Source organism: Notechis scutatus, chromosome 1 (genome assembly GCF_049901735.1).
Source record: "Notechis scutatus isolate UNSWTSFEM ecotype Mainland chromosome 1, rNotScu1.2, whole genome shotgun sequence".
Lineage (NCBI taxonomy): Eukaryota > Metazoa > Chordata > Lepidosauria > Squamata > Elapidae > Notechis > Notechis scutatus.
The window spans coordinates 50558548-50575045 of NC_142009.1; the positions used below are offsets into that span (position 1 = coordinate 50558548).

General features: G+C 38.0%; 1 protein-coding gene across 2 annotated transcripts in view; it reads right to left on the reverse strand.

The window, feature by feature from the left end:
* PTPN14 (protein tyrosine phosphatase non-receptor type 14) overlaps positions 1–16498 on the reverse strand; it is a 133389-nt gene that overhangs the window by 21964 nt on the left and 94927 nt on the right. For both annotated transcript variants that reach the window (XM_087963841.1, XM_026682748.2), the window contains exons 8-15: positions 13556–13644; positions 12558–12645; positions 10999–11081; positions 6884–6941; positions 6413–6491; positions 2937–4420; positions 831–974; positions 135–353 (exon numbers count right to left, since the gene is read on the reverse strand). In XM_087963841.1, coding sequence (XP_087819967.1) covers positions 135–353; positions 831–974; positions 2937–4420; positions 6413–6491; positions 6884–6941; positions 10999–11081; positions 12558–12645; positions 13556–13644 — 2244 coding nt within the window. The remainder of the gene's footprint in view (positions 1–134; positions 354–830; positions 975–2936; positions 4421–6412; positions 6492–6883; positions 6942–10998; positions 11082–12557; positions 12646–13555; positions 13645–16498) is intronic.

Consider the following 16498-nt stretch of genomic DNA (forward strand, 5'->3'; position numbering starts at 1 on the left):
GTTGATTTTGTAACCAGCCTGCCACTTGGTCCACATCTCAGCAAGGACTGAGCACTTTGCTCACCCAGGTTCATGTCAACTTCTTTTAGTCACAGTTCTTTTCACCATGCATAACTCGTTTTCCCCATCATTACCTTTATGTGTGATGCATTGATATAGCCTGTATTGTTTTCTTTGGTGGGTACCAGCTCCACTCGATTCTCTTCGTATGGAATGACTTCTCTGACACGATTACGCTCAATGTTCTCAGGGAGAATGGCAGTGGTAAAAAATCCATCTGCCTTCTTCTTTGGAATCTGCTCATACTCAGTGAACACCATCCCTTCTTCCAGTTTCCTCCTCAAGTTTTTGCACTACAATTTTCCATTAAAAATATAAATGAAAAGAGAGTGTTTATCTAAAAGGCTATTCCAACTTGCTCTTTCTTACTTTAATTCATCCTCGTACAGTGGTTTGAGGATATAATATCAAAGGGAAGGAGTTACCTAGGCTACTACTAGCAATTTAAAGGTAAGGAAGGATAAAAGCATTCTATTGTTTAGAGACAAATAAAACTGTATATGGACTAATTCATGGGTAAGACTTACATGACCTAAAACATGGGTCCTAATATTTTTCCCCATGTTTTCCCCTAATATTTTTCTCTATGTTGCACTGGTGATCCCACACATATGATCCCAATTTTACAGTTAACAAGGGTATAACCATACTATTGCCCAAGTATTTTTAAATAATATATTTAAGAATGACCACAGCTGACAACCTCCCTACCCCACACCACCCCAAAAAAGGAAAAAAAATCTGCTTTGTTTTGCCAGTCCTATTCTTACCCGCTCATCCATTGGCACCTTGGCTCCTTCATCTTGGCTATCCTCAGGCACTGGAACTCGAGCAACTGAGAGTCCATTGAGTGCTGCCAACATCAAGGGCCTCTTCTGGGCTTCCAGGCCTGCCATCTTCTGTTTCTCTAGATACTTTTGGCAAGAAAAGGCATGCTTTCATCTCAGGATGATTATAAACAATGCCAGCAGAATGTTGGAATGTCATTTTAATCTCCCACAAAATCTACAACACCAACTGAGGAGTGCAGATGATCATCATTAGCAGAACAAACCCAAATGCATCTCTTAAACTTCCTATTATTTCCTTGGGGGAAGGAGATAATATTCTGACATGAATGCAGAATTTTAATTTCAAAGAAACTGTCTCACAATACAGAGGACTTGTCCTCAAAGGCAGTCCTTTCTCTCTTTCATACTCTCCATCAAACATAAATGTTAGCCACAGAATGAGCAACACAAGCTAGCCAAGCAAACTACAAAAGCATATATAACACCCAGATTCCTAATATACTTGAAATGGTGCTGTCATGCTGAAATTAAAACAATGAGTGCCATTAAATGCTGAGTATTTTTATACATCTCTCCTCACCCATCTACCCCAATCCCAACAAAAAGATCAACTGGAAAGGATTCATAACAGGTAAGCATGTATAAATGTGCAAAGCTGTGAAATGTAAAAAAAAGGCACTCTTTCTCCCCTACCCTCTATGGCCCATTTCTGCTAGCTTCAAAAACTTTACTTGACATTAACTCGCCATTTGTGATGCCATCTCTCAGAGTTCATAAAAGCTCCTGCACCTTTTTCAATTGCTCCTAACCAGCAAAAGAAAGGGGGGTGGGTAAGGGGGTATCATGAAATGTTGGCCATCTTCTCTTCTTTCAGCTTGGTAATATTCTATCTTTCAAACATATTATTCATAGATTTATATGTAACCCTGAAAGAATTTTCAAATATTTTTCAGGGTTCAACTAATCTCTTTACGCAGTTATTAAAATTAAAATTGTCTTACAAGTCTGTAATAAATGGTTGCATTTCAGATCTAGGTGGTCTGGCTTGATGTTGAAAGCTTCAAGGGAAACTGTTCTTCTGATTGTCCCCCTAAGCCTTACTACTTCATAAACCTTTCTGGGGAGTTTCCAGATCTTCAAAAGACAACCAAAATATGCCTAGTTACTACTGGATGACCTGAAAACAACAAAAGCCAAGGAATGATGAATTAGGGAGGGGTTGGGTAAAAAAAATGTACCCTGGCTTGAAAATAAAACGAATGTTCTGTCAACCTGAGCAGCCTGAGTAATCTAGATGTTGGATTTCTTGTTCAATTTGGAAATATGAGAATATCAACAATTCTGCATTTCTGCTTTCAGGTGAAGAAAATAAGCAGATTTATTCATATAGCACATATTTAAATTAGGGAATTAATTATAACAATGACAAGCAAGTTCAGTAGCTTTCAAAATGGGGGCAGATAGTTATCAATGGCTATGACGACTATTCACTATTTCAACAATCAGAACAAGATACCCCTGGATATCAGCTGCTGGATAATAGAAGCAAGATGTCTTGCTTGTAGATTTCCCCATGACATCTGGAGTACCACAACAACAGAATGTAGCCTGGACATGTTTAATGTGATCCAGCAGGTCTCTATCTTCTTAACAGTTCAGACGTTACATTGGCTTACGCATCAATGAAATATAGTGTCTTCTATTTTAAGTATTCTGAAATATTTATGCTGACTCTGAACATGATCCAAGGCAACATTTATCTATTTCAATTATTTTTATGTAAACTTTCTAAAAGCTACAGTCAAGAACCTTTCAACTTTTTCAACTTTGCTACTCACTTCAGTGAAAGACTTCAACATTAAGTTTCTAACCAATATGATTATAATTGCAGTTTAATAAATATTTTCTTCGATCTGATTTTTTTTCCACCTCAATCACCAGTATGTTCAAACAGAGGCATATGACCTTAATTTAAACTAGCTTTGAAAGAGGCTTCTTTTTAATGACATAGCAGATATTTCTTTTCAACTGTAACTTATGGTTACCATTCAGAGATACCTGTAAAATACATGAAAATACACTCACCCTCATTTCCCTTTCTATGATACTATCTTCAATGGAGAACATTTCAGACACAGGCCTCTCCTTCATTGGCTCTTTCTTGACCCGTTCCTTGACACTTGTGAGGTCTGGCTCAGAGATTGATGGACCAAGGGAAGATCCATTCATCATACTCTGATCAGTCCGAGATATGCTAATTGTCCTGGCTGGTCCTGGCTTCACCACCTTGGCTCGAGACACAGCCCGTGGAACATTACCCATTTGTTCATTCCGCAGAGCTCCATTGCTAACACTTTTCCTGGGACCAGGGTATTCAGGAGGAGGTTTGTTAGGTATTCGAGCCAAAGCAGCTTGCAACTGAGCGCTATACTCCATGTTTTCATGTAAGGCTGCCATGGAAGGCACAGATTCTGATGCTTCTTCCTCATCTTCACTTTCACTGCTGTGGATCAGCATTGTAGCATCCGAGAAGGTCTTTTTGTGATGGTAATGAGGGAGCTGCTGAACCTCATGCCCTCTTTGCACCACTTCCTCTGGCTGCATCTCATTGCGTAGGGTATTTCTGCGTGGCAAGGGAGCATTTAGGCTTTTTAAAGCCATAGCTTCCATTCCACGCACCATATTACTGATCACTTCCAAACTGTGGCGTTTGTTGATGGCTGCATGATGTTTGGCTGCCATAAGAGGCTCACTCACTTCCTGTAGCGACTGGTGGACAACAGGAGCACTATCTTCTTGGAAAGTCTTCACTGAAAGCTGCACTTTCCGAGGGACCAGGTCAGGACTACTGCCAGTGACATACTTGTGGCGGTGACTTGCTAGGTCAGGTGTACTGGTAGCAGGACGTGGACGTGGATAGGGTGGTGGCGGCCTGAAAAGGTAGTTCTTCAGTACGTGTGCAGGGCCACATCTCTGATTGTTGGGGAGCTGCATATTGGCCAGCTCTGGAGTGCTAACTGTATGGGAAATGGCACTAACTGTCGGTTTTGCCTGCAAAGCATTCATGGGATTCACTTGCTCAGAAGGAGTCACATGTTTTTTATAAGTGCCTTGAGGCCCATATGCAATGGTATAAGAAGGTCTCTCCTGAATTTCTGGTTGACTGTATACAATGTCTGTGGGTTGGCTATAAACATGAGTGTTCCCAATGTTGAGGTTCCTCAAAGACTGGCTTTGGCTATCAGTGTGAATCACTCCTCTCTTCATTTGCCTCATTACAGTGTCGTAATCTGGGGTTGGCCTATATGAAGGAACAATTATTGCACTATGTCTATGGCTTGGTATGTAATCTGCTCTCATGATGTCACTTCCAGGGATACTGAGGTTGGAGGACACTGGAGAAGCTTGAATGAAATTCTGCGAATGGTTGAGAGAGTTCATACTTTGGGCACTGCACACGCTGCCATTTGGGACACTGCCATTCAAATAGCTGAAGTCCATTGCGCATCTGTCCAAGCTAGTCTGAGATCTATAGTAAAACATGTCTTCGTTTCCATGAAAAATGCTATCTGTGTGTAGGAAAAGTAGAAAATGAATGGAAAATACAACAAACAGGCTAAAGAAATACGTAACTGATAGAAAAAGTGATGTAAAAAAATTATCAGGGCTACATCTCAGTTTCAGCCATAGCAGTCCCACTGCATAAAGACTCGTCACTGATGCCCGTGGAACAGGAAATTTTGGAGTTCCTCACATTTAGGAATAGCAATGTCAACAAGCACAGAAACTCGGGATCATTGTCTTTTGGATTGAATAAATACTGTTATTGTCACTATTCAATAACGTTCTTGTCAGTGAAGAATTCTAATATGCACAACATGGGAAAGCTTTGTATGTTCATCCACCTATCCACCCACCCATTCAAAAACTGTTTCTTTTCCCTCCTTTTTAATAGGAAGTTTACTCATACAAACATTTTGTATTCTCATCTGAGTACATGTAGGGTTCTTGATTAAAAGTTCCAATCATAATGACCATGTATTGCTGACTGCAGTTTTATTCAGAAGTATGAAATTAAAAAAAAGAGAGAGAGACATGATAGGATATGTGTATTCCCCATCACTTACCTTTGTCAATATGTTGATGGGAGTAAGCTCAGAAGAATAATGGTATTTATGTTCAACTGGGAATATTCATAATGTCATTTCAGATGTTCTCTAATCATTCAAGGAAATTGGGGGGTGGGACACTGACAGGAACTTTTGTTCTCATAAGACCAAATATGAATCATAAGCCTTCTCTGTGGCGGCTTCCAAATTCTGGAATTCTTGACCACTAGATGTCAAGAAGCTCCCTTGAAGTTTTTAGATCTTCAAAGACTAGCTAAAATTTATTGGTGTCCATCTTGGAGAAAGAATGGATTGCTTGTTATAATTTTGATTTATTTCAACTGCTGATTTTATAATTTCAAGTGTTATAGTTTGTCCAGAGTCGTCTATATTAAAAATTGTAAAATAAATAAATAAATGCTCCAATTTTCCCTTGGACTCTTTAAGGCAGGGGTGTCAATCTCGATTTCACTGAGGGCTGCATCAGGGTTATGCTTGACCTCGGGGGCGGGGTGGGCATGGCCAGGGTTGGCATGGCCAGCTTGACACCACTCGTGTCAGAGCACTCTGCCAGAGAAAATGGGCTCCCGAGCTCCGTTTTCAGCTGCAACGGCCTCCTACAACTCTCTGCCAGCAAAAACAGAGCTCATAGGCCCTCCTGGGCTTTGTTTTCGATAGCAGAGGCACTGCGGGCCAGCCCTTCGCTGTTTCTGGGGCAGCCCCATGGGCCAGATCTAAGCATCCCTGCTCTAAGGGGAGATACGAAGGCAAATATAAGAAGGTACTTTTTTTAAACTGTAGCAAAAATAAAGCAACCATCTATTTCCAAACTTTAGGATTGAATCAGAGCTATTTTATTATTTCCATTAGCCTGTTACCATTTCAAGACATGCCTTTTATCTCTGCAATTTTAGATTTTAACACACTAAAATGGAATTCCTAAATGATTCTTATTGATGAATTATTTACTTATTTGATTCACTTTCTCTGCCATTCAGTTCAAGTATTAGCAGATCACCAGTAGCCTTCCATGAGAAAGGAAGATATGACTGCACAGTAGGTATGAACTATGTATTCTTTAAATCAGAAAGTCTCCATTTCAATCGGGCAACTATGTACCTGTCCAGTGGGCCAAATACAAACATTGAGACAGCTGAGTTTAAATTTCCAATGGATTTGGAAAGGCAAAACACGAATGCAAGAGGATGCATGTACTGAACAAAGATAAAGTCATTTAATTTTTCCCTATCTTCATCCAACTGCAGGAATGTGGCCTCCTCAAATATTGACTAAGTTATACAAACCTCATGAAAAAAAAAGCCTATCCTTATCATATTGCAAAAAAAAAAAAAAAGTCCGATATTGTAAATTCCTTTTTAAAAAGTAAGCACTATATCTTACACTATAAGTAAGCACTATGTTGTTGCTATTATTCCCATTCCCATCACTAACCTTGTGAATTGTGAGTTTCAGTGTAGTGTTCTCCACATTGGACATGCACAGGAGGCATAATAAATGGATGCTGCCTTGGCTGAAAGTGAAGTAAAATAAAACATACACATTGGACATTTATTTACAGCAATTTTTTTTTTCGTAATCTGTCTATAATAGCACTAGCCTTATATACCACTTCACAGTGCCATCTCTAAGTGGTTTACAGAGTTAGCATATTGCCCCCAATAATCTGGGTCCTCATTTTACCGACTTTGGAAGGATGGAAGGCTGAGTCAACCTTGAGCCGGTGAGAATTGAACTGCCAAACTGTTGGCAGTCAGCAGAAGTAGCCTGCAGTTCTGCATTCTAACCGCTGCGCCACCAGGGCTCTTTTTACAAAACCGTTTATTACAACCAACTGTTTGTAGTTGGAAGAGTTCTAGAGTATCCCATGTCTCTTGAGCTCAGCACTCATGGCAAGATATTTACCAAAGATGATCTGCTCCATGTGGGCCGCCGTCTGATAGGGGGAGGAGAATTTGATTGTCTGTGGGGAAAAGACGGAAATGATTCTTAATCACTGTAATTCTGTAAAATACAGAAAATGTATTCTTATGCAAGTGGAATGAAAAGACTGTTACATAATGGCAATTATTATCAGTTTTGAAATGGATATGAAAATACATATACTAAAGAAATAGGGAATATTATTTATAAAGGCGTTAACATTTATTGTCACACATGCCCTTAAAAAAAGAACTAATTTATTTAAACCTGAAAATGCAAATAATAAATTCAATAGAGCCAAACCAAACTATCAGAGTTAATTTGATATTGTTTAGGCCAATTTTCCTCCAATTAGAGCTCTTCAGACGTGTTTAACCACAAATTCTGTCACCTCCATTATTGAGGTGATGAGCATTATAGGTCCAAGATATGAAGGGTACCAGGTTGGAGAAGGCCAGTTTTGGAAAGGAAATTTTTTAAAAAAACCAGTAATAGCATAACAAATCACCCAACAAGATAAAGGCACTTGCAGGCTAAGAGAGAAACAAGCAGGTGAATGGAATTTCATGTTAAAATAGTGAGAAGCAGGTGGGAGGTGGGAGAAAGAACAAAGAAGCACAAAATAAATAAAAAATTCACAAGGTACAGTAGAAATAAAGTGCTTACGTGTAGAAAGGAAAGGTGGAATTCCTCATCTTACATTTTCTGATCTGGTAAATGACGTGATGTGCAATTAGAAAATACCCACTCATACCTGCCTCCATGCAAATTGCAAACAGCAGACGCAAAAGATACAGATATGAAAAACTTTGCAGCTAGAAATCATAGATCTTGGGAACTAATGCTATTAACCCAACCATGATTCTCTTTTACTAAATTCTGAAAACACTGACCACTTTCCAGACAAGGCTCCAAAGGCAGTTGACAACAAAAATAAAATTTTTAAAAAGTAAAAAAAAAAAGACATTAAACAACATGATATCAATATCAATAAAACAAATATACCAACATCTCACATGAAAAACAAGTATTCCAGCTTCACAAATACTCTCTAAACCAGGGGTGTCAAACTCCTGGTCCTTGGGCCGGATACATCATGCGCTGGCCACGCCTACCCACATATTAGCAAAGGGGGAAAACGTCACAATACGTCACATGTCGATAACGTGACGCTGTGAGTTTGACACCCCTGCTCTAGACCATCATGTTCCCATCCAAAGGAAGAAAATTCTGAATGCTAAAGAAAATCCCAAATGCATAAAAAATTCACCTGTAAAAATAAAAGCCCTAGTTTTCATACTCAGATGGCAGGGACACCTAGAATAAAATGAATGGGAGAGGAGAGGGACTGAAAATGGGGTTGATCCATCAGCAGTGCCTCTTTTTCATTTTGCTCTTCTTCCAGTCATCTCATGCAAAATTTACTCTCATGCCATTTGTGATGATTCAAATCTGGACCAAGACACCACACATTTTATATATTATATATATTTATTAAAGATGTACTGAGAAAAAACTCCAAGAGCTTTCAACCATTATAAAGAAGGCCAAGATTTTAACCAAGAAAACTCAAACACTTGCTTTTGGAGTATAGATACCCATGCTTCTACCTTCATTTGAATTCTGTGGATGACTTATGACCTAGTCCCACTCTTCTGTTTGTCTGTGAGTTACTGGCATACAGTAACTGGCATTACTTTCAAGCATTAGGTTTTTTTTTTCCTTTCATGGTGGCAACTTTTATGGAAATGAGATCACTGTGTTGTTCTACGTGACTGAAACTCATTAAGTCATCCTTCCTTATCTTCCAGAGTTAAAGGTACAGGAAAGCAAACACAAAACCAATGCAAACATTACTTCTTTCCCTCTACTCTACCACTCCCTATCTCATTTCTAGAAAATATATGCCACTGCAGGGGGCCTGCTATTTCTTATCATGCTGTCTTCTTCTACCATCGTTTTTTTTTTCTTTCTGAAACTGGCTATAGATGTTGTGCTTTATAATAAAAGGACAATTGTTATATACACTGCTACTGGTATCTGTCTGAATGCTACAATGAAAATAAAAACAAAGCTTCCTACTTTCACTGACTTCGCAGACTAGTATCAGGGGAACCTGGTTCTAATTCATCCTCAACCATGAACCAAGCTCACATGGGGGACTTTGGGCCAGTCTCATTTCCTCAAAGCAAAAGGGCAGATAGGAGAAGGGAGCATTTACTGTATATCCTGTATAGAAGACAAGATATCAATCTAATATTTCAATTATCATGCCAATATTTTCATGTAGGAAATACCCAGTTATGAAAGCTCCACAGATGATAAATATTGATAGGACAGATATGGCAGTTCAATTTGTAAGCCAGGTTGTAAAGACAACCGTGATTTCCTCTTAGCCATACTTGAAACTAATTAAACCCTAGAACACTGTTTCTCAATCTTACCCATTTTAAGATGCATGGACTTCAACTTCCAGAATTCTCCAGCCAGCATTGCCCTTAAGTATCATTTACAGAACACTCTTGAAATAGCAATAGCACTTAGACTTATATACCGCTTCACAGGCTTTACAGCCCCTCTCTAAGCAATTTACAGAGTTAGCATATTGCCTCCAACAATCTGGGTCCTCATTTTACCGACCTCGGAAGAATGGAAGGCTGAGTCAACCTTGAGCCTGGTGACATTTGAACTGAGAAACTGCTGGCAGTCAACAGAATTAGCCTGCAATACTGCATTCTAACCACTGCGCCACCACGGCTCAAATCACAAGCTGCTGGGGAATAATAATAACAACAATAACAATAATAAAAACACTAAGTAACTCCTGTAAGGCACTTTTATACAGCTTGACTTAGAAAGCAATTCTAAAATGGGATCAAAGTCCAAGTATTTGAAAGGCACCTGGTTGCTTATCTTTGATGATTTCCTCCATTCATTCAATCACTTAGATAAACAGTGATAGATAAGTGATTTCATAGTAGCTAAACACACGAGTTTGGACACAGATGTGCATATCAAGAATCCCTCTTTCAAACATCTTACATGACATTAATCCATTTCCAAGTCTGTTGCAAAAACAAACGAACAAAAAATAGAGCTTTCTATACCTCATTACTGCAATCTAGTGATTATCCAGATTTAGGAAGCCCTTATCAGACCTAATGAAGCATCTGAATACAACAGAGTATTTAAATGGCCCCGTACTTCAGATTTCACATTATTATACTGACACCACTAGTACAGACTACTTGTATTCCTGAGACCAGAGTGACATAACTAACTGCAAGAAAATGCAGCTGATGTACCTATAGAAAAAGTGGCAGTTCAACAGAGACCACAATGTGTATAAAGTGACAGTAAGTTTTTCTTCTCCATTCCAATGCAAAGGAATATTTGCCACAGCAAGTTAATATAAAGGAAGACAGAGGACGGAAAGCTTAAAACCAAGGAGAGATGAATATGCAGTATAGATAGGGATAGATGTAAACCAGAAAGCAACTAACAGAAAACCTGATTATAATAGTCTTTGGCATGAGCTGCTGATTGCTTATTCCATAAATGACAGCAACGTTAAAAAACACTTCCTCTAAGTGGAACCAGGAGGCTAAAACAAGTTTCTGGAAACCAAATTTCTCATTCTGGTTTGTTAACGAATGTCAAGTTAGAAATTGAAAAGTCCTACAGGGCTTGCCAATAATTTATAAAGCCTTGTACAAATGTCTAAACCTAAACTGTACATTTTAGACTACAGTGGGAAACACCTGATTTTCATGCCGTTCCTTCTCATCTGTTTCATTTCAAGCATTCTTTGCCTGTCTTTCAATGAGAGATTTCCAAGACATCTACAAAAAAGAATGTTTCTTTTTTTTTTTTTTTTTTTGTATCTCTGGCATACCCATGAAGAAAACACATTATGTCTAGAGTTATAATCTTTGATTCTGCTGTATGGGCAATGAGCAGATGGAGAATAAATAATACAATGGCCTCAAACAGACAAACAAACAAACACATGACAAATACATAAATAACCTAATCCAAAACACGACCACTCAACATTTATTGCAGCCAGCCAGAATTTCCCAAAGATATGTACTTACTCTGTGCAGATTTTGTTTTGTTTGTAAAACTTGTGCTTCGCAGCAAAGAGCCGTGAAATGTACTTGGCGTTTTCAAGGTCATCCTTTTAAAGTAGAAAAGATGGGAGAGAGAGAATAGGGAAAAAGAAGGAAAGAACACTGAATTTCACTGGGACAAACATAACAATGAGTTATATAACACTGACCGTGTTCCTCTAAAATATTCAGTAGGGAGAATGCTTTGCAGAAAAATATATTCAAAAATCCCAAGTTTAGCATCATTCAAGTTATCGTAGATCAGGGATACTAGTGCAATCTTGCCATACCATCTGGCTCAAAGACTAGGCTAAAGAATAAATAAGGCTGCTGCATTATTAAACTTGAACAGGTCTTTGCCAGTTCCGTGGCTCAGAAGTGAATGTAATTGGCTCAAAGTTTCCCAAAAGCAGAGCAGTATGAAAATGCAGAGAGTAAGTTTCTCTAAACTAGGAAATTATACATTGGGGAGATGATGTAGCCACTGGCCTGCTGAGTTTGGCCACTTCTGACCAGCTGATGGTCACTGCTCCATGGGAGACAGCTAACAGTCAGCTGGCACTGCCTTCTTTAGCCCTCCTCTCCATTCATTTACTGACAGTCAACTGTCTAGCATAAAGCTCGCACCTCAATCAGTAAATAACTAATTTCGAGTTACAGTTTTAGTGCAAAATTCAGCTTAAAATGCCTTTTGAAATAAAAGGGATGGCGATATTATTATAATTTTATTCTTCAAAAGATGGGAAAAAATGCTTTTATTATAATTTTATACTTACACTTAAAAATTATGAACTCACAAGCTGTTAAAGCCAAACATAAAGGGAGGGAATATATATTTAACTGAGTGGTCCCCCCATTTTTCAAACTTTATTTAAGAGAGCCTTGCTGGCACAATGGTTAGAATGCAGCATTGCAGTCAAACTCTGCCCACAGCCTGGAGTTTGAATCTGACGGGCTAGAGGTTGATTCAGCCTTCCATCCTTCTGAGATCAGTAAAATGAGGACCCAGATTGTTGGGGCAATATGCTGGCATTGTAAACAGCTCAGAGAGTGCTGTAAAACACTATGGAGTGGTATATAAATCTAGGTTGTATACAAGTCTAATTGCTCATTGCTAAGTGCTACTACTATTTGGTAGGGTGAGTCCAATGCCAATTTAGCCAATTTGTATTACAGCCTCTCTCCAAAGGTACATTGGAGACAACAAGACAGCATGACTTTTTCAATCTTGTTACACCTGGTTAATATCCCTGGAAGATGGCTCCTGCTCTTTATCATATAGAACACCTAGGTGATGTAAACATTCATCAGAATGAAGTGGAAATTCCTATTTGAGTGGTACGTCTCTCTCTGAAACAGAACCAACAAGATACTTTGCTTTGCTTCTGTGGAACCATCAGTCTACTCAAGAAAAAGTTCTAAGAAAAGCCACATTTTCTTGTTTTTAGCTATAGAAGCTTTATTGCAATCTATCACTGGGACCGGAATATCTCACTTTTATCATTATTTATGATTCTGAGATTGATCTTTTATCATTTGCCTACCGTATGAAACAGCACAGTTTCTTCTTTGTTAACCAATTCTACAACAATTGAAGACTTGTTGTGTGTTATATTTCCAATATCATTCCACCTATAGAAAAACAACATGGTTTAAAACAGGTAATTTCATTGCAAAAATATTTCATTTGTGTATCCATTACACACACACATACAACACACACATACACAATTTTGATCCTCCTCTCCCAAATTACCTTGCTTTTTTTTTATAAAAAAAAAATGTTTGTTTTCCTTTGGTAAAGAGATTACCTCAACTTACTGAATATGCAAAGAGCTATTGTTTTCCAGAATTCTCATACAACATTACCTAAAAGGATTGATTTTGGGGGACATCAGTCCTATAACTATTTAAGTAAAGAAAGCTGACATAAGCTGCATGTTCAGAATATTTGGTTTATTACAAGAAGAAATATTCATAAATCATTTAAGTCAAATTGCTCTACATATAATTATAAATAAGGGTAATTTTATTGCATGTTCAGTAATCATAAATCCTGACCCTCTCAGAAGCAAAGATAAACAAATACAAATCTAGGTGTGCTTTGATGGTTGTTAGGCTTCTTGAAGGAAAAAAAATTAACTGAATAACAAAGGAAACATTAGTAAGATTGGATTTATTAATTTTTAAATATTATGTTTTTTCTCTCTGTATAAACTACATAGTTTATGACTAATAACAAGCTAATGATACCCAAAGAACACCAATACAATATAAGCAACAATATTATGATAGACAAAGCACTTTGGATTTCCATTGATTTCAGTGGATAAAATCTTCTAAACCATAATATGTACAAATCCTGTTGGGTCAGATAAATGGGTTATCAAGTCAAGTATGCTGCTTCCCCTGTGCAGAATATAAGGGCAATTAATCTTCCTTACATTGTTACCCCCCTACTGAAACCAATCCAAAGTTTCAAATGCATTTTGATCTAATTTTGGCCGGATCAAATGCAAAATCCCTTCAATCTTACTTTTACCTGTAGTTCACTGTGGATCTTCCCACTGAGTTCTTTAGAAAAATCCCCATGCAGAAAATTCCAAGATGAAAGTCATTTCCTTGATTGTCCTGCACAGAAAATTAAAATATACATCTAAATAACTTTAGCCCAAATTCTAATCTCTGAAAATGTAAAGATTCCAATCTTTTGATTAAACCTGCTATGCAGTTCCAGCTTTTACTAACAGTCACTTGCATCAGATATTTCTTGGCTTGAATTGTCATATGATGCTGATAAAACAAATCAGAGGGAGAAGTCCTGGCCTTGCATGTCTTGTTAAAAATAAGCCCGGCCATGGCTTGCTTTTTTTTTCTTTTAAAAGCATCCGAGAAACATTGTCCTTGATTTGCAACAATTTGTTTAGTGACCATTCAAAGTTACAAAGGCACAAAGAAAAAAGAAAAAGAGGCCTCACATTTATGACTGTTGCACATCCCCCCCATGGTCACATGATCAAAATTAACCACTGCAGCAACTCACTTAACAACAATAGCAAATGTTATAAAATTGCCTCGCTTAGCTTAGCAACAAAAAAATCTGGTCCCAACTGTCCTCATAAGTCAAAAACTATCTGTATTGGTGAAACTTGAGTGACCTCAACTCATTATATATATTATTTTCATTGCCCCAATTTCTTTAATTAGCCCATACACCTTATATTTTGGCATCTCTCCCTTTGGTCTTGTGTAGCTCTGCAATGGCATTTGCTTTGGTACTGCCATAAATGGCAGTCGCCAATCACAACTACTCCAAAAACGATAAAGCGTACATCATGATTTTCCAATTCAAGCTCCACTCTTTTGCCCTTATGACACACCATTGTACAAAAGGGATGGAACTGTTGTTGAGATAAAAGTTTTGCCTTCTCTTTTCTGAGTTCTTGCCAAAGATAACTGATGTGAAGCAGAATACAAATTTAGTTCCAGAATTTATTTGATACGGGACAGAATTTTAAACCTCCTATACTTCCTGCATTTTGGTCAATCTGCTAAAAGTTGAATGTGGAATGTGAAAGGAGGTGTTAATTTCTACCCTTTGCTGCAAAAAGTCATTAACTTTAATGCAGACTGTCACAAGACCCAAACCACAGGAGCTAGTCAAACTTTTATTTACTTCTATCCCTCCAAGCTATTTTGAGAATTGTCCTGATTCTTTCTATCAGCTGCAGCAGAATCAGGATTGATCTTGAGCTAGGATGTGCCTTAGGGTAGAAATGGAATTGCCCATAGCACATAAAGCAATGGCATGGTTTCATAGCCAACACTAGGAGCGGGAAAATGTGTTTCCTAAAGCTACAAAAGGCAATAATTTGAATTATTCTGCATGCACGCAATAATTATTTTTGCTACAGGGTAAAAATGTGTGAATTATCAAAGGAAAAGAAATCATATTAAGAAGGAGATTATAGGAAAAAAGTACAAAGGGAAGGTACTGATTGAATTAAAAAAAAACATGCAAGAATATTAATTTTATTTTACACACACACACAGGTCTTTTATTCTGTGCAATTGAAAGAGGTTTGGGAATGTACAGTTGTAATGGAGGGATTGTAGGTCAGTGCAGAGTTTTGCATTTTGAGGTTCTAGATGCAGGGCCTCAATGGGGGAATCTAAAGCAAGAAGCAAAAGAGGGCAGGAGATTTCACACGTGCCTTGATATCCTCACACGAATTATGTATAATGACCAGTCAACAAAAATCAAAAGAACAACAGGGGAAACAAACCTGGACTGGTAAGGTCATTTGTAGAGGGTCATTCTAATACAGATAGACCAGCCGACTGACTCAGTATAAAATGACATTATACAAAATGTGACAAAAACAGGCAAGAGCATTGGACTGGCTCAGTTTACAACTGCAGAAGAATGCAGTAAAAGTACTGCAACTGTAAATATTTTGAATATTCCTTTGTTTGTTTTTAAAAAGGGCCAAAATGATGAGCTCAAATCAAGGCTGCAAATAGACAGGAAGAAAAGTTTAAAATGTTGCTGGTTTTCTGTTTGTGAAGATTAGGATAGCCAGGTGCAACAGAGAATGGGATTCTTGCTTTATTAACAGTAATGTACATGGCCAAGTGGGTTTCCCCTTTTTCTTTAACAATTCGAAGTATAAAAGACTCCTCTTTTCTGGCATCTGGCTTTCAATGTGAAACAAATTTGAGACAATCCTCCCCCCCATATAGTCTAAAGAAGGAGAACTCATTCTACAAGCCACCATTTAACACTTCATGGTGCTGTGTTTGTAAACGAGATCTATCATGTGATCTGGAGTTCAGATTTGATTTACTACCTTGTAGATGGAACAGCTTATCCTTCGCTGTACAAAGAACATTTGCTAAAATGCCACAATTCCATTTTAGTGGCATTTATATGCATACTAACTCGATACCTGTGCTTCGCTATGAAACTACGTGGTCGGCCTTAGATTTTGGGGAGGAAAATAAGGGGGAAAAAATTCTGCCTCTGCCTACCAGCATCCATCGGTATTCATCTGGCTAGTGTCCTTTCAGTGTATGAGAGAGTTTAGGGCTGTTTGGAAACTGAAACAATATTTACTGTGTAAACAAGGAGACAGCAAGGAGCCTGGGTGTGGCTTAGCTTAACTGTTCTGTACTAAAATTGCTGGGTGCTGTGAAACTAAAACTGAAACTCCTCTCCTCTGTTTGTGTTTTGCATTTGGAACAGATTTCTTTTCAGGTGGGGAGGGGGAGTAAAACTCCGTAGCATCAGAGCGTGTTAATAATAATATATGAAATACTAATGCTCTGATAGTCATTTCAAAAAATCCTTTCTTAGTGAGCACCTAGAAGCCAAGAGGAACATATGTGCCAAATTTCAAGTTTGTAGGCTTTACGGTTCTAGAGATGTTGTGATGATGCGTGAGTTTTATTTCATATATATATATATATATATATATATAGATAT